The sequence below is a fragment of the Ophidiomyces ophidiicola genome (assembly GCF_022830035.1).
Source record: "Ophidiomyces ophidiicola strain CBS 122913 chromosome Unknown scaffold_1, whole genome shotgun sequence".
In the NCBI taxonomy this organism is placed as follows: domain Eukaryota; kingdom Fungi; phylum Ascomycota; class Eurotiomycetes; order Onygenales; family Onygenaceae; genus Ophidiomyces; species Ophidiomyces ophidiicola.
This window is the reverse complement of record NW_026054641.1, coordinates 1510399-1533122: the sequence shown is the minus strand read 5'-3', so window position 1 is coordinate 1533122 and position 22724 is coordinate 1510399. Positions and strand designations below refer to the sequence as shown.

The following is a 22724-nucleotide window of genomic DNA, read 5'->3' as shown; positions in this document are numbered from 1 at the left end:
TGCTGTAGGGGGAATACCAGTTCTAGTTCAAGCCACCTTTGCTTCAGAGCACAGCACTTCTACAGCATTAGGCACTTCAGCCTCTTGTTTTTCTTTTACAATATGCCTTTCTTACCTTTCTTCAACACCCTTAAACGTGCTCATTGGCACTACTGTGATATTCTTGTCAGAGATGGCGTCTTTCTGCTTTATAGACCATCAAAGACAAGAAAGTCCTGTTGCAGTTTAATTCTAATAACTTTATTGATTTTTTTTTTTTTTTCAACTTTTCACTTATTAGCTTTTTTCGGGAATAGATTACCAATATTCACTGAGTCATATTAGTATGCACACTCAAAAGAATAGCAAAGATATATTGAAATAAGTACTAAATGAGATAGAAAAGTTGACTTCAAAAAGCAATATGTAAAATAGAAAGAGCTTCCTGTTTTGGCTGCAATAGATGACCATCTACTCTGCATGGAGTATGAAGTATTTTACATTCATGGCAAATGCTCCCCTAATGATATGTATGTTAGGGTGGCCAGCACCCATAATAACTAACCGCGTCTCGCGCCCTTATAAGGGCTTAGCTGGCCACCGCCGCCGGCCAAATTCCAAGCCATCTCGACGCCCACGCCTTCCTGTTGGCTATCTCGCGCTGCCTAGAAAGTACTCTAGTTATTTTGTATTCTCAAGAGAAAGTCAACTAGCCATGGCATTTGCTCCTGATCCGACAAACCCTGCACTGCTGATGCAGTTATATTAAAGAGCTTGCTCCACTGACCTTTGCTATAACAAATAATGTTCTTGCTTCAACATCAGTCATCTTTAGAGAATTTCTTAGACCTCTCCCCACAATTCTTACTAAATCCTCAATATCATGAAGCAGCAACAACTCTTGTCAGGAGCCTCATCCAGCTTTATGGAATTGAGCAGACTATCTGCCATGGCGATAAATTAGCATTTCTTATTCAGGCCATAATTCAGTATATTCAAGCAAAAGATTTGTTCCTTCTGTTCTTTTTCTCATTTTTGTATGAAAGCCTCTGCCCTGACATAACAGGCACAGCAGAGCCAGAAATCATGGATTCTTGTACATCTTGTTCTGATTTCTATTGGTTCTTGTCATGTTTAGAGTACCAGTTAGACCCTAGATTTTGGGAGGTAGTTATGATCTAATAGGAGAATTTGGTGAAAAGATGAATAAGGGGTCTTCGCCCCCCCTAGACATGCCAGATATCAAGCATAACAGATGCTGTAACTAAGCCAGATGAAGGAGAGTGACTGTCCATGGTCTAAGACTGCATAAGAGCCTAGGAAAAATAATGAATAACACACAGAGGACTCTGTATGGAGTAACTATATATTGACTAACTACTTCGTACTCCGTACAGTTAACTTATTAGCCCCAGCTAAGGTTTGAGATAGTTGTTAGTCGTCACAAACAACCTCTCCATCTGAGATGGCTACTGACAATAGTCCACAGAGCGATGGCCACCAGGTTTGGATGCTCCTGAGACAGCCATTGACTTGCCGGCTGCTGCTCACTTCATTGGCCTGCCAATTGTCTACATCCTGAACGCATCATGGCTGAAGGCAAGGGCAACAACGTCGCCGCGACCCCATTGAACCCAGATGCGCAAAATACGCCGTCTGTTCTCCAGGGCCTTCTGGCTCTGGGAACTCCCCTGTCGCGCTTCGCACTCTTCCCAGGGGAGCAGATCAAGCTACTGTGCTCGAATATCCGCCAGATGATGGGCCGGAAATTCGACCCCGAGAAGGACATCGTCGACCAGAGTGGCAAGGTCCTTCTGATCACTGGAGGTATGCGAGGGCCAGAAAAAATCACTTATCTTGCAGAGCTTTTAAATACTTATTGCATCCCCAGGAAACGCTGGTCTGGGCAAAGAGGCCGTTTTACAGCTAGCAAAGCACCATCCCGACCGCATCTACCTCGCGGCGCGCAACCCAGACAAGGCACGCGCCGCCATTGAGGAGATCCAGAAGACCCTTCCACAACCGGCAGATATTCGATATCTGCCTCTTGATCTCTCCTCGTTCCCCTCTGTACGCCGCGCCGCGCAGCAGTTCGTATCCGATAGCGACCGTCTCGATACTCTCATCCTCAATGCCGGCATAATTGCTCCCCAACCCAGCACGGCGGAGTCCGGCCACGAACTCAACCTCTGCACAAACCATCTCGGCCATTTCCTGCTCACGAAACTCCTCCTGCCCACGCTGGTAAAAACCGCCGAACGCGAGAATGCAGACGTGCGAGTTATCACAATCGGGTCAATGGCGTGGCAAATGGCACCTCCGCTGTCATCGATACTCTCTACGAACACCCTTCTATCCGAAAACCAATACGTCCGCTACGGCGCATCCAAAGCCGCTAATATGGTCTTCGCCGCTGAGCTTGCGCGCCGCTATCCCCAGCTCGTATCCGTCTCGCTACATCCGGGCGTGATATTCACGGGACTGTATGATGCCACAAGCGCTCTGAACCCGGTGATAGGGATGAGCGCGAAGGTGCTGAAGCTTGTCACAACTAGCGAGCAGCAAGGTACCTTGAACCATCTGTGGGCTGCGGGGTCGAAAATTGGTACTTTGAAGAGCGGCGAGTACTATACGCCCGTTGGTGTCGGCGGGTGGAAGAACAAGTGGGTAGAGGATAAAGAGGCGGGAAAGAAGTTGTGGGAGTGGTCTGAAGAGGCGGTGTCTGAATACCAAAAGGACTAAATATGATTAGAAGCCTGGAAGAAGGGCTGGCTCCTTCATCAAGTATCAAGTTGATATTTTGAAGATCTCTGCAGAATCTTGAAAATCAATCTGGAATGTTGGCAGGGTTGTTAAATTATATAGCGTACATAAAGCGCGCTCAGGCTTTGTAAGTATTTAAATTATTGTATTTACTATCATTGTGTCAGAAGCCCTGAACGGTAAAAGATACTTCTTCTTGTCTCGTGCAATAACCGGGGAGAGAAAGGCACCGTCATATCGTTCCTACATGATCATATTTGGAATGACATCGATATGGCATCGTGATAGGTCAAAAATTAAATCACAGACTCCGTTCTTCATACCACTCTTTTACTCGACCTTGGACTCGAATGTCTCTCCAACAAGATCTGGGATATCCTCATCATCTTCGTCATCCTTCTTGCCTTCCTCCTTCTTTTGCATGTTCTGGTAGCTTTCTGCCAGTTTACGGAGAGATGCGAGGGAGTCGGGGCCGAGCTGGTTAAGGATTCCAGGTACGAGTTCAGTAAGTTCTTTCTCTTCGCCGTTGCCGTAGATGGCGAAGGTGTTGCTAGGAACGGATGCTTGCACTGTTACAATAATACGAATTAGCGCTAATGTCTCCTTGCGGTGCTACCAGTCTCTACAATGAGGATCAAAGCTAGGTATACCTTTGGGGGCAGCGAAGTGAATCACGTTTCCATCCTCCTTAAACATGTTCACCTCCTCAATGGCCTGAATAGGCTGAACATTGAGCTTCTTCAGTGAAGTTTGCAGCTTCTTGTCATCGGTGCCGGACGACTTGTGAACCTTCTTTGTCTTGCGGCGTGGAGTACCTTTGCCTCTGGAAACGATATATCGTTAGTAAGTAATTCAGCAAAGTGTCGACGACCCATTGCGCTCCAAAAAAGTGCTTTGGGACAACCCAATCATCCAGATGTAATCGTAGATCCAAGGGCTAAAATTGTTTCACGTACCCTATGAAAATCACCAATTATTAGCAAAATCTCAACAGCACGAAGCTCTGTTTTATTGATGGTCAAGTAACAGAATATCGGAAGGCAATTCAATTGTTTCTAAGAAACTGCGTTCATTCTAAAATAAAGGAAAAAAGAACATACCAATCCGCACACTCTGTTGCAATCTAGCCAATTTCGCCGCATCCATGATTCCTACTGTATCGATATATCAAGCGTTCGAGTAACCGAGCGGTTCCCGAACAATCTTTCTAAATCCTTGAAATAAACCGCCCAATTGGCCGAATTCAATCGTTCAATAATCGTTAGACGGCGGGCGAAGGTGATTTGCACAAGCTATACAGCAGTTGCAAAGAAAAGATTAGCTTATACGCAAACTCCCATTTGAAACGATCGCGATTTATTTGTGGGGTTATTGTGTGGACAAAAGACAAGGAGGAAATCCACGCAGCGCCCCTCGACTCAGAGGCGTCGTGATGACCTTGGAAAAAGGTCCGATAAAATGGAGCCATACCAACCAAATAAAAGAATCGAAAATACCTTTGACGGACAGGAGTCTCTCGCAATGAAGGCGTTGAAGTTGGAATTCCCTTGTTCGCCTTTCGCGGTGCGGATGCTCTTTTCGGCCTAGCGGTAGAAAAGATGATGTAAGCATGCCGCTGGTGATCTTCAAAGCCCTAACTGCCGGATTCGGATGCTTAGGCTTCATTATCTATAATGATTCAAAAAGCAAGTATAATATCTCTATCGTTGGACAAGGTACATTTACTTTTGGTTAGCCCACACAAAACACCAGCGCTAGTAATATACAGAGTAGATGCCGGAACATAGTAGTCAGTAAATCAACATCATAAACCATGCGTATTGAACAAAAAAGTAATTAATATCGGCCTTCCCCTTGGGAACAGGGGCGCAGTATATTTGAAGAATTCTAAAGTTCGATTAAACTAGTGATCGATAATCAATTTCCAGCTAGTCGGAAGGGTTAACAACTAGTAGTAATGATGGGAGTCCGCATTTCAAAGGCATCGCCGGAGTTTGGAGTTTGGATGAATTGGGGTAAAAAGGTATGACCTGTTTGGTTGAGTTGCAATGGGTTTCTGCTCGGGTTTCACGTAGTAAAGTCTTTGATTTAATAATCGAATGATTAGGAGTCTTCTTTCAACCCACAGAGATCGGTTCTCAATATTTTATCAACCATATACCAGAAGCGCCAGTAAAGATTCGACTTGTCGTGGTCAAAAGTTCCATCGTCCTTAAGAACAGGGCCATCACCCACGATATCGCCGCTGAACCAGCTGAGTATGGGAATCGAACGAATAATGCGTTCACCTAGAGAAGGCTGTGGGGGCAACGCTTCTGATGCTGGCCGAAGAATGGCTCGCCGCACTGTGGGAATGTGAGTCATGAATTCGGATTTGGAGTTTTGTGGGGCTCGCGAGCGAAGAGTGGTATCAACAGGCGGAAGTGCCGTGACGGTAGCCGAGCTCGCAGTTACTGAGGAAATTTGAGATGTCACATCGTCATTAATAAGTCTATCAAATTTTGAGGTGGGATTAAAGGGTCGAAAATCGTTCATTTGGTCAAACTCTTCCGTTTTTTCACTATTATCAACCCCTGAATTGCCGACTAAAACTGCCTTCATTTGCTTCTTCCGACCCGATTCAAGGGAAGCATGTAGTAGAGGCACGTCTTCCTTAGGCCCATGGCCATGGTATAATTCACAGCGAACAGAGTAGCCGTCAATGACTTGCGGTGAGAAGTGGCAAGCGCGGTCAGCGGCACTAAACGAGTCGAATGTCACCTTGATCCAATGTCGACCACCGGCGTATTTTTTTGACTTTCTGTTTGCGTCGGCAGAAAGATTTTTATGTACCATGAGATCGTCAGCACTGAGTAGCTGTGGGTATTTTGGCGCAATATCAGGATCAGTGCGGGGATAATCTTCATAAATGGAGCCTTGTGAAATGCGCACAAATCGATCGATGACTTTCCATTCACAGGTGCGATCCTTGTAGCCATAGAAAATGCATTCAGTAGCAACAGCATCAGCAGATTTGCGAGAGTTCTCAACGGCGGAGGACGTCGTGGCGGACGGTAAAAGCTTGTTGCGGGCTTGCTCTTCCTCTTGCTGAAGCGCGAACAGTCTGCCAAATTCTGCTACATTCAGATTCTCACGTCTAGCAGGTGTGCCTGTCCGAGTTCCAGAGCGTGTAGAATTGTATCGGGCATTTCTTCGTTTGCCAAAGGAACCGGTCTCTTCGGGAGGTCTTCGCGGATTTCGGGATTCGCTGTAATTATCAGTAAATACCTTAATACCAAGAAGAAAAGGACAGAGGCACCGCTCATGAAAGCAGCCTTTTTGAGACGACAATATTGGCACTTACTCTTTATAAACATGCCCGAAAGGGAGAAGATTTCCTTTCGAATCTCTCGAGCGCTCTTCAAGAGGAACGGAGTGATATTCCATTGTGATGAAGGAGAGCTACAAGATTAAATTCTTTGGGGACGAGGACTAAATGACGTGAGAATGAGCCGCGAGCGACAGTTAATTCACTACTCCGTAGTTCACTAGCGAAGCCGAGCGCCGCGTTGGCTGGGAGAATCGGCGGGCGATCAACAGGGCGGTTGCCCGGCGCAAAATTGGCTGTTTATGGCATGACGTGAGGTTAGTCAGCATTGTGCACGTGAAGCATCTTGGCCTTTTCTCTTCTCGTTCGTCAGCGAACGCACGACGAGGCGGCGAGCAAGCAACTGGCCTGCAGTCGAGCTGGGCGACCTGGGGTAGCGATCGGAAGGCTTTCAACGTCTGTTCTAAAGATACGATGAGCACTCATTCAATAGTACACTAGCTACACGTCGATATTCCGACTCCACCCTCCTTGCATGAAGTTTCTGCCGTTCTCAGCTCCGCTAACCCCATACTATCATATATTAATATCAGAGAGGAGAAATTCCTCGTCACCATTGAGCATTTTCACAGAAATAAGCTCCAAGGACTGTTATCGGACCCTTAGGGCAGAATATGCTTCACCCAGGCTGCTCCTCTCGATAGCCTTGCGCCTTGTAAGAGTTCCATTCCCACTCTCCCTACCCATCCATTCCCAGAAACTTGCCAGGATTACGCCCACAAAACCCTCTCACTTGTGCGGCTTAGCTATGGCCATCTCAGCGAGATGGCTGAGTATTGTCGTCGCCTGTAGGGTCTGTCGGGTGGGTAGTGGTAGTGGTAGCCATGCCGGGGTCCGGCAGAGTGCTAGCCATCGCAGGCATTGTCGGCACTGTCCCGGTATTTGCACCAGCTTCAGCGACTGAAAGCTGCTGGATCCTATTTGAGAGTATCCTATCTACCGCAGGAGTCCTTGGGCCAAGATCTGGCAGGGGTATTAAGGCAGGCACTGGGGTGGGCTGAAGTTGAGAAGGCCAAGTTCTTGTGGGAATGCCGCTCCCCTGCATTGGCCGGGCTTCGCCGTGGTTGTTAGGATTTGAGCTCGAAGCCGCAGGTGCTTCTTGGCCCCTTCTCTGTCGAAGCGCCGCTGAAAAGGCCAAGTCAAAGACGTTCGTGTTCGGATCCGTAACATCCGGCAAGTCTCCCACGAGTAGAGAGTTGTTATTCGTACCATCGCCATTATCATGTTCGCCCCCTCCTTGGCCCAGTTCCTGCCCATTGGACGCTGGTATACAGTTAACATCAAACCATTCTTTCTCAGCAGGGGATAATATATACAGGACTGTACTCACCATGACCATTTGCTCGTGGTGCATCCGTCCCAGTGGTGCTTTGGCGCGAGGATGGATTGCCCGTGCGGTTAGGCATCTTACAAATGTAAGATTGTCGAAAATACCCTGCCCGAGGTGCAACTAGATGAAAGTATCAGGCATACAAACAAGGCCAAAATCGCAGGTAACACTCCAATGGCCGTTTTGTGTGAGTAGTAAGAAAGAGCAACCAAAGTGCGCAAGCTGGAGCGACTTTATATTTGGAAGCAGCAAAGCCTCGTTTCGTCTTGCATTTTTATATTACCTGGCTCTCGAAGATACCGCAAGACAAGTCCTGCCACCTTGCAAAGCGCGATATTCTGTCGAAGCTGCTTATATTTGACATGCTTCTCATTAAACTAATATTCCCTTTAAGTAAACAGATTTGGGAGATCGCTTTATACGGTCTGGACTCGCCCTTCGCGATGTTTTGCTATACCGAAAGTCTATTGTTGCGCCCATTCTCACAGACCCATTTCCTAAGGGTGATCTATTTCGGTTTCTAATATCTATGCAAAGCTATCACTGCTCTATTGCCTCAGAAAAGATATGCTTGCTTTTTTGCCTTTCTCTAGACCACACACGCTCTCAAATTCCCCTACTTGTTTGCCACGTACCCGCACCCGCTCCCCAAACTCCGCCAGAGAACAGCTTGCGCCTGGGCCAGAACGACACCCTGGCAGTGGGACAATACCGTCGTTGATATTAATCCGTAGAAAACTAGAAGTGCTGTCATCAGAAGAGGCCGTTCTCTTGCTTTCTTCGACTCTGCATCTCAGACGTTCAAATATGACCCTTCCACCCATCGGCATTACCTGCGACGTTTTCCACTTGCGGTTCCATGCGATGTGTGTTGTTGGCAAGGGCTCTGCATCGTTGAATATCTCTAGTGCAGCGAGCATTGGAGCAATATCTCCATCGTGGACGCTGCAGACTTCAGTGAGCAATGCACCTATTTAGGAGAGAGAGAAAACGCACAAACTTAGGAACATGTTGCCGGTGTTCGAAGACTGCAGTAGCAACTCGGCTGTTTTGTTCAGCCACAGCCATCCCATTGCAGCAGCGTATGGATTGCCTGGTCCCGCACGATAGTAATGCAACAAATCTCTTGCATATTCAAAATGATCCCAATCTTCTCGTGTGAAAACGTCACACCAGGGGCTCGAGCCTCGTGTCATTGTTTCAAACCCACACATCTCATGCATGCTATAGACTTCTGAGTTTGTGAATTTTATATTTGGATTATCTTTCATTATCCGGATAGAAATGGGGGGAATATAAGCCTCCTGAAACCTCGCTAGCATGTTGATACCTTTATCATGGCCATGTTCTGGATCGTCTAGGTAGTTAATACATGTATCTCCAGGAGTTAAGGTGTCTGCCGCACGGTCTGCTGTTTCAGGAATGATTTCTAGGTCTGCCAGGTTCCCCGTTTCCCAATTCCACCCGAACATTCCGGACGCAAAATACCGTGCCGAATCAATAACTCTTTTGCAGTCGCTAGCCCAGAAACGAATGCGCTTCTTGAGTGAAAGAAGATGGGAATACCGTGTTCGAAGCCTCATTCCAGTAGTAAACGCTTGCAGGGTTCCGGCATACGGCCCATGGCTGATTAATTGGTCGAAGTGAACTTCAGGTGATTGAGTTATGTACGTCCAGTTGTGCAGGAAAGCAAGGGTACCATTCATTGGAAGGCCTAAAGCTTTTATTCGCGAAAGAAGCAAGAGATGTCCTTTGTCATCGTGAGACTCAAAGTCATATATCAAATATAGGTTTCCAGAATGTCAGGAATGTCACATACTTCCACCAGCACTCGTTGTGGGGTATCGCTCTCCGTGCCTTGATAGCTAAACGCATCAGAAATCATGTCTTAGTATCAATCTCATCAGGAGCAGAAATGAATCGTCATGGTGCTCCTGTCGGGTGAATTGTGATGTTTGTAGTGCTGGAATAAAGGCGGAAAAAGAAATCCAGTACCATATGCACGCTGTCCACTGTACACCCCGCTGGAGGGGCGACGCCATTTCCGCTCTCTAGTACATCATCCACCTTCTCAATCCACGGACCAATTCCTCCAAAATGATAGAACAAATTCCAATCTTTTGACTGCTGTTGGGCGTGAGTCACGACGGAGCCCGGATGCCACCAGCTATTCCAGCTGGCGGTGTGAGGCGTAGGATGAAGAAGTAAAAATCGAGAAATAGGCTTGGAAGCATATAGGATATCGTAGAAAAAGCGAAATGATGCGTTGTCGGCAAGAGGGAAAACGGGCAGCCATATGGCGAACCCTAGGATCAAAAACGCTGGAATAAATAATCGAGGGGTTGCCATTGTCGATTAAGCATTCCTTTTTACTTATAATCAGATTCTCAAATTAGCCTCACGTCTTCCAGCTTCAAAAGCGACCTGGTGCCGGCGAGCTGAGACGAATGACGTTCAATGGAGTTTGCTTGGCAACGCGGTTCTTAGAAACCAACCCAACGTCAAAAAGATCGGCCATCAGATTTTCTGGCAGTCGAAACAAATGCAATATTTCAGGTAATTTTAAACACTATTGCTTCAATAGGTGCTGCGTCTTCTCTCATAAATACCAGTTCTCGCAAGACAACATCGAGGCTCAAGCCCGCGAATTCTGTTTTGAATCTTCTATATAGAGTATAACGAATTTAAGTGTGGAGTTTTCTTCTACGGGTGTGTTATAATGAGAGGTTTACATAGAAGATGAGAATAAGCTGCTTGAATCAATTGAAATTCAAATCATGCGACGCATTATTCGACACAAAATGCAAACTACAGTGGCTGTGTGAGAGCGCTACTCAGGTATAGGGTGACCATCCTCAGGTCTTTTGGCCAACGTCCCTACCCGTATGTTACTCGCTCACTGATACGCCGGGGTCAAATAGTTCAGGGTCGATCTTGGGATACCAGTTCTCTTACGGCCAAGCACAATGCTTGATATTTTGTGCTTCTCTAAATATATTATAGATCTACATACATAATGCATACAGAGCACGTGTATTTACTTTCGTAATAGTACCCCATTGACTATTAATGTAAAATGTACTGTCAAGCTCCGATAGACCCTTGGATGATCCTCGATTTATCTCAACTCATGCTGATACTTGATATTAGCCAAAACATGACAACTACTTTAGCTATCTGACTGATCGCTCCTCCGTGTGCGGCCATTCATGAGGGCTTTCGGATTGACATCTCGCCCGTAACGAGGCTCAAGTCCGGCCGATAAGCCGCCCCACCCGAGCCACGAGAAAGTTCAATCGGGCCCCACACCGCTCATCTTGGCGCTGCGGGTTGCCCGCGCGCTCGCTCGGAGTGCTGGAGCCAGGTCCTGCCGCGGCCAGTCAGCCATTGGATTTCAACTATGTCAGCATCTGTCATCAAGCAACTCGGCCCGAGTAGGAGCGGAGAAATAGTTCCACAGCAGACCGGGGCTCGAATGCTTCAGACGGTCGAGTACATCCCATTTCTCAGCATCGCCAAAGCATCCCCTCATCCAATGCCCCTGTGATTCAATATCTCTCCACTAAATTACCTCAGGTCGCTCCACGCTTTTGCTTGCCTGCTGTGGGATCCAATCCGTGTCACAGAATTATCAGTATCCAAGCTCACGAAACGAAGTCTATACTAGTCAAACTCTATCCCCAGACATATGCTATCCAGTTCCTGGAGGCCCTGTTTCTCTTTCCTGGAGAAAACTTCCGTTTGTGTCGATAGGAGCTCCTCGAGGCAGTATTATACCAAGCAAGGTGCCGGCAAATACACCTATTTATTTCTCTTCTCCTTGAACATAAACTGAGAGGGGGCTGCACATAGAAAATACTGGCCTCAAACCATGCCTGTTTTCACCGAATTCGCAACCTCAAGTCGCCAACTGCGTGTTCTGCCTTCATTTGCAGATCCGCTACCCCGTCTGAGCCCTGCATTTGAGAAAAGCGAAGACAAATATGAAGTGGTTATTGTGGGAGTGAGTATATTTACCTTTTTCTTTCAACATCCCAACAGGGCGCCTTCCGAACTTGACTGATCTAGTTCTAAGGGCGGGCCTGCAGGACTCATGCTCAATCTCCTACTAGCACGCTATGGGCTGGGGGATGACTCTCTGATATGCATCGATTCAAAGTCAAGCACGCTGTTATCCGGGCAAGCTGACGGGCTGCAACCCAGAACCCTCGAGGTCTTAAAGAGCTTAGGTGTCGTTGACGAGCTCTTGAATGATGGATGCCAGATGCATCAAATCGCTTTTTGGAACCCTTCAAACAATGGTGGGATTGAACGTACCTCCACTGTACCGGATATTGCCATTAGGGCAAGATACCCACATGAAATTACGATTCACCAAGGTAGGATAGAGCGTATCTTGGAGACCGATCTTCTTCGATATTCAAAACGCGGCGTAATGCGATCCACGAATTTGCTGAGTGTAAAGATCGATGAGGAGGGCGACCCAAAGTTTCCAGTTGCTGCAGAAATTGAGACTGCTCAAGGCCGTAAAGTGATCAGGGCAAAACACTTAGTCGGGGCTGATGGTGCTCACTCGATCGTTCGTCGTAGCATGGGCCTTAAACTAGTGGGTGAATCCTCAGATCATATCTGGGGAGTTGTGGATTTTGTTGCTGTGACCGACTTCCCAGATATTCGAAAACGATGCGCCATCCACTCCGAATCCGGATCTGTCATGGTGATCCCACGTGAGCGCATACAGTCGGGGGAATATTTGACACGCCTATACGTCCAAGTGCCGGGAGTTGTGAAGCCAGATGACGATTCCACAAACACCAGCATCGTGCCGGAGTGTGCCAAACTAGAAGCAAAAAACAGACGAGCAGAAGTAACTGCGGAAAGCATTTTTGAACAAGCAAGTCAGGCATTCAAGCCCTATACTATCAAGATGCGGGACGACAAAGCCCTCGATTGGTGGGCTGCATATCAGATTGGCCAGCGAATGACGAGCGACTTTTCAGTGAAAGATTCACGTGGAATAGAAAGGGTCTTCATTGTCGGAGATGGTAAGATTTATCTAAGACTTAATCAACCATTCCCACCACTAACTTGTGCTTTGTATCAGCATGTCATACACATAGTCCAAAGGTATGTTGCTAGGATAGGGCTCAGGCCATTTACCCCTTGCCCCAAGACAAATAAATATCTGATGCAATATCTAGGCTGGCCAAGGAATGAATGTTTCAATGATGGACTCATACAACTTAGCCTGGAAACTGGCTTATTCGATATTTGGCTTGACACCCGATGCAAAAGATGCGCCTAATAAATCAGACCGAATTCTTGAAACCTACCAGTCAGAGCGGCAGACAGTCGCCCAGCAGTTAATAGATTTTGACAAGGCCTTTGCCAGCATGTTCTCTGGCAAAATCAAAACCGAGGAGGACAGTGGCCTGACTCATGAGGAATTCCTGAATGTTTTCCTGACGGGAAATGGCTTTTCTAGCGGGTGTGGAGTAGAATATATCGAAGGAGTACTTGTAGACAAGGACTCCCGGGGTGTTATTGAGGGAACGGACTATCTTTTAGGGGCCTTGCAACCTGGAAGACGTCTTCCCGACGTCAAGGTGCTGCGACATGCTGATGCCAATCCTAGGAGCATCCAGGACGGTATTGACCTCCCCACCTGAGAATTTTCATGTACTAATATCCTACAAGATTTTCTCTCAAATGGTCGCTTTCGAGTGCTTTGCCTTGCATCGAACGACCTTCTCAGCCCTGATGGTATGTCTGCCAGAGCCTTTAGCGGAATCGGCGAAATATTATCCAAATTCCCGGCTCGAGTTATTGAGCTGGTTGGCGTCTACCCACCACAGCTGCCTGACTTTTACTGGCAAGAGATCCCAAGTGTCATCAAACAGCTTGCTGAAATGCGGTTTCATGCAGCGTCGATTGACGATACGTATAAAATTTATGGTGTATCTGTCGAGAAGGGAGCATTGGTGGTGGTTCGACCGGATGGATATGTCGGCTGCATTGCACCACTTTCAGAGCTCCAAACTGTGGAGGAATATCTTTCGCGTGTTGTATGCAAGAAAATTTAGTCAAGGGCCCTTCAGGGTCTGATCTAGAGCAGCATGAGCACAGTACAACGTCGTTATTCCTTAATTGTTCAATGTAAGTTAAAGTGCCCTGTCAAGTAGGAAATACACCAGGAGCACATTACCAAGATATATTTTGCTTCAACATTGCGATAGCTAGGAGCCCATGACTCTCTTCAGTAATAGAAGGAATTCCCGCTCGTAAGGCCGCCACAATGTTGCTCCTCGTGAGAAAGGCAATTTGCGGTCCCAAGACTCGGGCTTGGTTGGCTGGCTGGGAAGCTGCAAATTTCGGGCAGGAACAACTTTCTTACGTCGCCAAGCATTGGTTATGTAACTAGGGTCACGAAGTGCTAACCCTAGGTTTCGCCCGTCGAGATGCAACCTCTGTCCATGCTCTACATTTAAGCCAGCGACGCAGATATCGTCTCAATTCTATGTGTGAGCGGATTGTTATTCATATTCGAATCGCCTTTTGTCTCTAACTCTGTTATTTCGAACAGGCACCGATTAATCCTGCCTTGCCCAATGTTGCAAGAGGTACGCATTGCTTTGCTCCAAGGTGTTAAAACCAAGTACGCCGATAGAGCTTTCAATCAGACGGCAACTACGTGTATACATCTGTTTATCTTCTTTCATTTTTCTTAGCTGTTATTCAGAACATCTCCGTCTCTTATGCCTCCATACCTTTTGTTATTTCCCTGGTGAATTATATGATATCTGGGCCGTCCACCCGGTTTATTTCCCCTTGGAAGGATATAGTAAAATCCTTCCACATCAAGATAGTCTCAACTCGCTCTATTCAAATCAGAGCCCATGCTCTGGCAACATCTGTTTAGTGAGATGTTCACTCTTCTGCACACTTTCTCTTAACATACCTGGCTATTACTCTTAATTCTGATCAAACTCCTACTATCAGTTTTAGCCTCTGCATATGTATATTTCTTAAATGCTCACATTTCTAACAGCCATGGTAAACATGCACTTCGCCCGCTCATTTTGCCAGCAGTCTAGAAAGGGACTACTTTCCCCACACTCTGATCCCCTTTTACTTGCTTTTCTGGCGCCTCCTAAATTCCTATGAAGCATGTCCTAAAGCCAAATTTAAGGGAGCTGGGTTCTTTTCCCCAAGTATTACATGCCCCTCTCTATACTAAAAAGTTGGGAAGTTACGGGTATAATGTTGCAATGCGTCTATCAATATCAACTCACCCAACATTCATTCCCTATGGGAATAAAGCTACTACATTTGATGAGCAAAAGTCTAGCAATGTTGGAAATTTCACTTTACAAGTATAGCTGATCAATTAAGGGTCAAGTAGTATTAGTCCGTGCCTTTGACACTTGATTTTGGAGATTTTGTAGGTAGGAACCCGGGTATTCTTTGTTTTTAAAGTGCTTATTGCTTACTAGTAAGGTTCTTCTTCACTTTTTCTTTTCGAAAATTCCTCCATTATGACTGGGAGTGGACTTCTAATCAGCCCGTCTGTTATAACCAGCCTTCTATTAACATCCTACACCATTCCCGGTACTAAAGGTCAAATCTATGGAATATTCTTTCCCCGGCTTCAAATGAATATAACAAACTGCATGTTACCAGTAGCAATGTCAACGAGACTGATATTCTCATATCCAATATGGTTGAAAATTTATTTCTTATTCTCACTCTCCGTCTTGGACTTTGGAGTATGAAGTCTACACGTACTCATCATGATCCTAGTCAGTGTTAAAGACATACTCTGCTATCCAATTAGCAAGAATAACCACAGAGAGGTTACTCCTGAATGAAAAATTTTTTGTCATAAAAATGGCAATTTTGCGCGTATTAGCGGAATACTTGGAATAGTTAACAGTGCATGTAAAAGATTTACTTCTTGAAAGCTTTTATCTTTGCAGATGTTCAACTTCCTCCGGACCAATCTTTTGCTCCCTAAACTATTATCAATCTCAGCTTTACTCCAGTTGTGATGTTTAAGTGTCTGATATTTTCTATCAAAACCTGCGTCAGGTTTGGTTAACTGTCTATTGACTTTGATGTTCAGATATTCTTTACCAATTGCTTTTTTATAAATTCTTTAGTAGAATTCAACTCAACACAGGTGGCACTCACACGTTTATTACGGCTATATCTGCATTTCTGAATTCTGATCGTTGCATCCTAGACGTTCCCATATCCTCCACTTCTCATGGAGGGCGAATAAATCAAATCACATCTGAAAAGTCAACTATGAGTTATACAAAGTGGAAATTGACTATTGCTACACGCTATAGTATTGCCGAATAAAGATGGAATTATCCGAAAGAAAACGAAGATTCTGTATCCTACAACCTTCTTTTTCCCTTTAGAGCACTCCAATCTTTACCAAGACGCAAAACAGAGGAGTATTCGGACATCTGATGGCTCTCTTATTTGGTTGAACGGGCTCTTTAGGGAATATAGATAAATCGGATGTGTTTTGGTTGCCTAATGGGCATAATACATCACACTTTGATGCTCTTAATGTTACGCCAAAGAAGACTACTAAGAAAAACTGAGCAATAAGCGCTGGAGTTGTGCAAGCTGTGTGAAGTACGGACAACCTTCGTTCCAAATAAAATACACCCTTATTTCCATCATGTACAAATAATCTGACGAACTGGGTACCAGGACTTGAACAATTATTCTAGAACAGACCAGCTCCATACAGAAAAGCTAATCCAATCTACGTGATCCAGACTATCTATCCACTTCAAGTTCTTTGTCACTGAAAATTAGATAAAAGAATGCCAATATCACAAGATTAAAATTAAGCGAAATCGAGAGTGCCTGTTGCCCGTTAGTAGTATATATAGAATCGGGAAAAGAGATATCTTAAGGCTAAGGAGCTTTCACGTCAAGACCCCATACAATAACCTGCCTCTTCCTAGCTTGTATTGTGAAATAATATCATAAGAAGGGTAGGGAAAAGAGTCGCAAGGTAGGTGAATCGTGCCGAGTAAGGTACCTAGAAATGAACCGGGCTTCGAATCCAAGCAGGTTTGGAATCAGCATTATGAAAATTCTTCTTTCACTATTATTCATCCAGTTAAATTCTTCGGTCATAGAAAACATATGCACCTAGGGACGAATTCCTGCTGCCCACGGTCTCCCAGGGTCCGTTCCCCCATCAGTGTTTGCTTAGTGCTTATTTATCAAATCAGAATGTCCTGTGAGCTCACACGCCATCATAATGAAAAGTCCAAGCACACAAGTGCTCGCCCAAATACTCCCGCGCCGTTTGGGGGGCCGCGAATAAACTGACAGGGTATAGGGTATATGTTGGAACTTTCTAGCGAAGTGAGCTGAGGAAGGCATCGTTGCTAGTGTTCAGACGGCCGCTTGGGGTCTGCTGTGCTATTGGTATCATATTTTCGGTTCAAACCCCCAACTGTGGGGGCGAATTGGGGTAACTAAGCTATTTATTTTGTATGGTAAGATGTTAAGAGTACTATTGTACTGTACTTACAAGAGGGTTTCCGGGAAATAGCAAAGGAGAACACTCCAGTCCGTCGATCTACTCTTCCTCTAATCAACTCCGTACGAATGCTTGGGGCATGCCGCCCGTAGGGATGGAAGGCAGCGTATGATCATCTTTAGGTCTTTCTAGGATCTTCTCAAACAGCGACCTGCAATTCGAATTACGTATGTAGATTCGTCGTAAGCACGCGTCGTCTGAACACCGTGCCCTGCTTGCCACACTAAGTAACTCACTATGACTAGTCAGCTTGGTGGGCGGTGGTAGGATCGCCCGCATGCCGCTTGTCAGAAAGCGGAGGCATGGCCATTTTTTATCGTAGTCGCATCCAGCATTTTTTGCTTGGCGGTGCCGGGGCTAATCTGCTGAGCAAAGAAAGGCCAGAGAATGCCAGTGATGGGCGGGCGACGAAGGAGAGGATGTGCTGCTTCTTCGTAGGCAGATGGAACGCGAAATTGGCCTCCGCGCCAAAATCAACGAAGTTAAGACGCCTGAGTGTCTTGGGAATGGCTTTGTCGCCTCTATGATGTACTCCGCATGAGCGCAGAGCAAGTCTTGAAAAGAACCCCCAAACTCAAAAAGAGAAAAATAAAAAACGAAAACAGACACGTCTCCGCGGCTCGAGAATAAAGCAGTTGGGGTTTCAGCTCTGCTGTCAAACACGCAGATCCTGTCCTTGCAGTTCGATCTCGCGTGTCAGCCGATGGCATGTACTCCGTAGAGACGGCGGCTTGGTCTGAATCACCAATCAGTAAGTAGATGGATGGTTTGCAGTCTCCAGTCAAAGGACTCCAGAGGTGTTGGCCTCGGTAGATCGTCGGGAACTAGAGCGCCCGCCCTTGCGGAGATCTAGAAGAAATCCTACCTCGTAGCCCTCGACTGCTCGGAGATGGCCGTAGGGGTCAAACAGGGTTCATAAATACGTACTTCGTACACCGTGCACATTGTTGGTCAGAATTGCTGGCATTCAAAAGCGGATGTTTACCAACTCTGATGCTTAGAAGTATTGGGCAACTTTCATCGAGGTCGCTCTATTGTCGCAGAAATCCAGTTCAGGATTTGTATGTAGTCACCGCTTGCGATATCGGCGGCCTTGATCAATGTGGCGATTCTTAGCAATTTGCGGTAGTAGTAGACAATTAGTTAGAGGAGAACGGCCCAGGGTAAAAATAGATGATCGACAACGTGTCATTTTATTTCTACGAATAGAAAACCTAGCCTCAGCGGCTGTCCCCGCAACCCACTGGCATTCTATTGAAATTCACATGCCCTGGCCCTGTTACGTTGCGAGAAACTGGACTGGTGGAGTTGATATCGATTGCCTGTCTGTTATGGATATCAATAATATTCCAGCGACACGGAGGTTCTCAAAGAAACAAACAGATGCTCAAAAATTCGCTTCTGATCTTTAGAATGAGGCAATTCATGTTTTAATCGCCAAAACTCTGGACGATTGGGGCGGATGCCCACACGGAAAGGGCGTAAATAGGCGACATTTCGCAGAATCGCACTGTTTGATAGGCTGGTGCAGGGAATTGTCTATTGGATTGTGAGGTGCTTCCCGTAATTGCTGGTTAAATATAGCAGCAGGAAGTGAACGGAGTAGAACAAGCAGCACCAAGCAGAAGAACAAACAAGAGAAGAAGGCCGATATGGATTGTTTCTTTGAATGACAATTCCTAACATGTGATGAGGAAAGCCATGGTGATGATTGTATGTACATACATACGTATGAATGTATGGTAGCAGCGTCATTTGTTGACGTGACAAATCCTCTAAATAGTAATGCGTTGTCTTGTGACGAAGACAAGACTTCACGGAGTCTGGCCAGTGTTACACGAGATTGAGAGCGCAGGCGTGGCCGATGATCATTCTGCATGGCGCAACGGCTCCAAGTTTACGACGTTCATACACTTTGCAAGGGCATGAGAAGATACTTCCCGTCGAGATTGGACCACTTGTCGGATTTTCAACCTGCGCGGCAAGCGGCGCGACGCTTGAACGGGGTATTTTTTAAATAGTTCAGCACGAGCTGGCAGTGCGCTGATACTAGAAACAAGCAGTCAGTGCTGCAGGTTGCTCACCTCTTGACGCCCATGAAACAGTAGGTCGTTGCCCGATGCACGACCATGCTATGATCAACGATGATACTTAGTGGGTGCTTTTTCTCATGTTTTGCATTCGTCCATTGGAGTAGACCCGGATGTTAGAAAGTTCGTATGGAATCCTGAGAAAGAAGACTTGTAACCCAGTTAAGAAATCCTTTCTGTTCACCCCTCGCGACAAGACAGAAGGGGAGCTCGTCTCAAAAGCGCCTGGGGGGAGGAAATCCTGCCCGGGAGGGTAAAAAAAAGGCCCTGAAATAGGACGAAGAATCTTCCTCGCTCGTATGTACCCCGTGCGCTTGTCGTCCATTTTCATTTCTCAGCTTCGAATTTAGATTTGAAGACTTTGAAGGTTCCAGCATGATCCTACCCGCCTCTCGCGGGGAAATTTGGTGTCATGCAAGTTGTTCCTGTCAGCAAGTGTCTTTTCCCTTGTTGGAATAATAAGAAAAGCACGCCATTGAGCCAGGGAGATTGCGTCAGGTAATTGTTGAACATACTCCGTATGAAGTTTCCCTTTAAGCTGCTGGGGGATTTCTGGTGTGCCTTTCGGGTTCGAGTTAAGAATCCTTTCTGTGCGTATTTTAATAGCCGCATTCTTAATATTTCCTTTCATGGTTGGTCCTGCTTGTTACCCATGTTTAGGCGAATTGGAGAAGCGACATAATTATTACCATTCAAACCAGTCATTGAAGCACTCAGGCAGCTGCGAAAAGAGCTATTGTGTTGGACGCTGATTGGATGGCATTTTTGGTCTGTTCAAATCCTACCCAGAAGGGCCTTCTTTTCGGGCGAAACCCCGGGGTGTTCGGTACACACGACACTCCGTCGCTTCTCGGTTGAGGATCCCTACCTCGTGGCTCAATGACCTCGAGAACCTCGTATCGCCTTCGTCACGATTTGACATCCAGGTCACCGTCTAACACCAACAAAATAAGCACGCACATGTGCTGGTGTCACAGCTCAGCGCACCGGGCTTCATGCCTGAACAACTGTCGGTTTCAGCGCTTGGGTCACGGTGGGGGGCTTAGGAGTCAGAGCTGAGGTTTCTTCGCCGCAAATGCTAAATAATGCATACAAGTCTCCGATCCCAAGGGGCACTACTGCATCTACCCAGACTTGCAGAATTTTGAACATCTCCAAACCTGATTTGAAGGATCTCTTCCTCACGGGTGACAGAAACTCCTGGCCAAGGCGGCAGGGTCCGAAGGAAAAACATGCCCTTGCGAATCAGGCAAGCTAGCTTCAGACACAGCTAACTAATGCAGCTTAAAATTTCGGAAACAGACATAAGATGTGCCCAGGTGAAGGATAGGCAAGTCATTGTCGTCCTCCTCAGAGGCCTCCAATGTTCTCGTTCTGAATCGAAGGTCAAAGTTGGCCAAGACAGCGCAGCACGTGACTAGTTAGTTAACTAACTAGTTAACTAACTAGCTCAGCCAATCAGAGCGACCTGCTTAGTTAGTTAGTTATTCTCCCCAGAAGGGAACAGTACGGAGTATAGTCCTGCATGCAAGTCTGGAGTATGTGCACGGATTCATATGTACAGCGGCTCAATCAGACAAGATCTATCTTTACGAAACATATATAAATATATATATGCAATGTATATTACTGCAAGTGAGCGAATCCTATTGTTCTTCGATGCCTCCCATACCGAGAACAAGGGTAAGCGAATGCAATCTTTCAATACTAATTGTCTTCGCTTGAGGCACGAAGCGCGGCCCTGCATCGCTTATGTTGCTCGCACATTCGCTCTCCGTCATACGGAGCGTGCATATCATACATATGTCCAGAGTGATCCGTACTCAATACATACATATTTTCGGTTATGATTTCTTTTTTCGAGTCCGGGGAAGTGACAGCCAGCTTGGCTGGAAGAGAAGCTGAATACGACCCCTAAACTCAGCATCAGAGTCCTAAAGGGGATGCTGTTGGTCCTGGCAAACTTCGCGAGCTTGAGACAGAAGCAGCAGATCGCCGTCCAATCAAAAGAGGGCTTGTGTCAGTGGTTCCAGTGTCCGTGTGATGGCTGTAAAGAATAAGTGAATTTTCAGACACCCATAATAGTTCTGTACTCTGTACTCCGTATGTGAGTCTTCGTCGTCGTCAGAGGGCGTTGATTTCGCCAGTCATCCCAAGGGAAAGAGTATTTGTGATTCGTAAAGGGCCACTCCAGAGTCTAAAGCTTCCAAATCGATGGAAAAGTGTACTTATACCTTTTGGCTCGGTTCATTTTCGGCTATTGCTGTTCAAAGTTGGAGAGCTCCTGACAGCAAGTTGTCACGAACCAGGCGTTGTCGCGCGGGCTGTCTCTGGCCGGATCATCCTGCCCAACTCCAATCAAGAGCCATATGGCTTGTTTTAGGGAATCGCCTAGGCCAAATACGTCGATTGGTGAATCCCCTGGTTTTAGAGCAAATCCCGGGCTTGGATGTGTGTCTGTTCTCCGTAAATTGCCTCTGGCCAGCGGCGCAGCGGCCAGTATTCTGGATGCAGCCCGGAGAGGAACAGCCGTCGCGTCCAGACGTACCGCCCACCGCGGCTTCTCGCAGATCCACGGGCCAGATTTCTGGATCTAGTAATATTTGCCCTTGAACTCTGACCTGACTTTCGCTTCTTGGAGAGGCAAAATGGCAATTCCGGCTGAGTGGTTTGCGGTCGACGGGAGAAATAACCAAGGCTATGAGCAGGTTAAAAGAGGTTCCAGAGCAGTTCGAGAATAGCAAAAACTCTGTTGGCGGGCCCAAGAACCGGTTCTCGGATCTCCGCCGGGAATCACTCGCAGTGGCAGTAGTTGTGGTGGCGAGGCTTGCACGAAAGCAGTTAGCAGTAGAGACCAGGAGACGGGTGCGGTGAGTTGGGGCCTCCCGAAGGTTTGTTGCTCCTTTGGACCCAGCGAAATCTCTGTTGTGGAGCGGCTATCAAGATCGTACGCACACAGAGATTTGTTTGTCGTAGGATCCACAGAGCATACATAACATCTACGATCAAAAATGACTCGACAGTGATGATTTCTGGTAGAACTTAAGGCATGCAAAAGTGGGCGATTCCTATCTGTATCGACTGTTCAAGCACTGGCCTTTGCACTGCTTTTTGCTTGTATAAGAGCGATCACCAAACAGTAACTTGTTACACATACGGAGTACGAACGTACCATGTCCTCAGCCGAGGCGAAAAGCAAGACGCTTACATAGTTACCCCGGTCTGCATGCTGTAGTTACTTGAGCTCAGCATTAGGCTGAAGGCGTCGACAATAATCATCACAACCCTGCCATTCTCTTCAAGGAGAGACTACTTGCTTAGTTACTGACTTTTTTCGCTGTGGACGGGGCCTTTTCCAGAGCTCCATCTTCTACTTTGCGACCTGTGCAATTGTTGACTTATTTTTAAGATATCCCGTTCTGCAAGGATCACCAACAGATGTGACTCCCCACCAATATATGGATGTATGTACAGACATGCGTGAGGATAATACGTCAGCGAGTCGCAGCCAGTGAAGAGTATACATGTGCACGGGATATCATGGGGCAGGGTATTTTCTTTCGTGAGATGGGCCCATTATTATTAATAATAGTTATTGTGGAAAAGAGTAAAGCCCTTCAG

At 46.5% G+C, this 22724-nt stretch overlaps 5 protein-coding genes across 5 annotated transcripts; 2 read left to right on the top strand and 3 right to left on the bottom strand.

Annotated features, from left to right (window-relative positions):
* Positions 1 to 1568: 1568 nt before the first annotated feature.
* LOZ57_000529 (uncharacterized protein) lies at positions 1569 to 2721 on the top strand (the record flags this gene model as incomplete). Its single annotated transcript, XM_049249628.1, has 2 exons — positions 1569 to 1806; positions 1871 to 2721. 2 exons carry the CDS (start codon positions 1569 to 1571, stop codon positions 2719 to 2721), a joined length of 1089 nt encoding a protein of 362 aa, XP_049111822.1.
* Positions 2722 to 3072: 351 nt separating this feature from the next.
* On the bottom strand, positions 3073 to 3888 carry EGD1 (Nascent polypeptide-associated complex subunit beta; the record flags this gene model as incomplete). The annotated part of the gene is made up of 3 exons (XM_049249627.1): positions 3073 to 3311; positions 3393 to 3563; positions 3843 to 3888. The coding sequence occupies 3 exons, from the start codon at positions 3886 to 3888 to the stop codon at positions 3073 to 3075; spliced, it is 456 nt and encodes a 151-aa protein (XP_049111821.1).
* A 957-nt stretch (positions 3889 to 4845) lies between these two features.
* LOZ57_000527 (uncharacterized protein) lies at positions 4846 to 6168 on the bottom strand (the record flags this gene model as incomplete). Its single annotated transcript, XM_049249626.1, has 2 exons — positions 4846 to 5989; positions 6086 to 6168. The coding sequence occupies 2 exons, from the start codon at positions 6166 to 6168 to the stop codon at positions 4846 to 4848; spliced, it is 1227 nt and encodes a 408-aa protein (XP_049111820.1).
* A 698-nt stretch (positions 6169 to 6866) lies between these two features.
* On the bottom strand, positions 6867 to 9145 carry LOZ57_000526 (uncharacterized protein; the record flags this gene model as incomplete). The annotated part of the gene is made up of 5 exons (XM_049249625.1): positions 6867 to 7372; positions 7440 to 7559; positions 7723 to 7816; positions 8075 to 8384; positions 8436 to 9145. The coding sequence occupies 5 exons, from the start codon at positions 9143 to 9145 to the stop codon at positions 6867 to 6869; spliced, it is 1740 nt and encodes a 579-aa protein (XP_049111819.1).
* Positions 9146 to 11310: 2165 nt separating this feature from the next.
* Positions 11311 to 13522, top strand: LOZ57_000525 (uncharacterized protein; the record flags this gene model as incomplete). The annotated part of the gene is made up of 5 exons (XM_049249624.1): positions 11311 to 11442; positions 11515 to 12484; positions 12544 to 12566; positions 12641 to 13088; positions 13137 to 13522. 5 exons carry the CDS (start codon positions 11311 to 11313, stop codon positions 13520 to 13522), a joined length of 1959 nt encoding a protein of 652 aa, XP_049111818.1.
* Positions 13523 to 22724: the final 9202 nt, after the last annotated feature.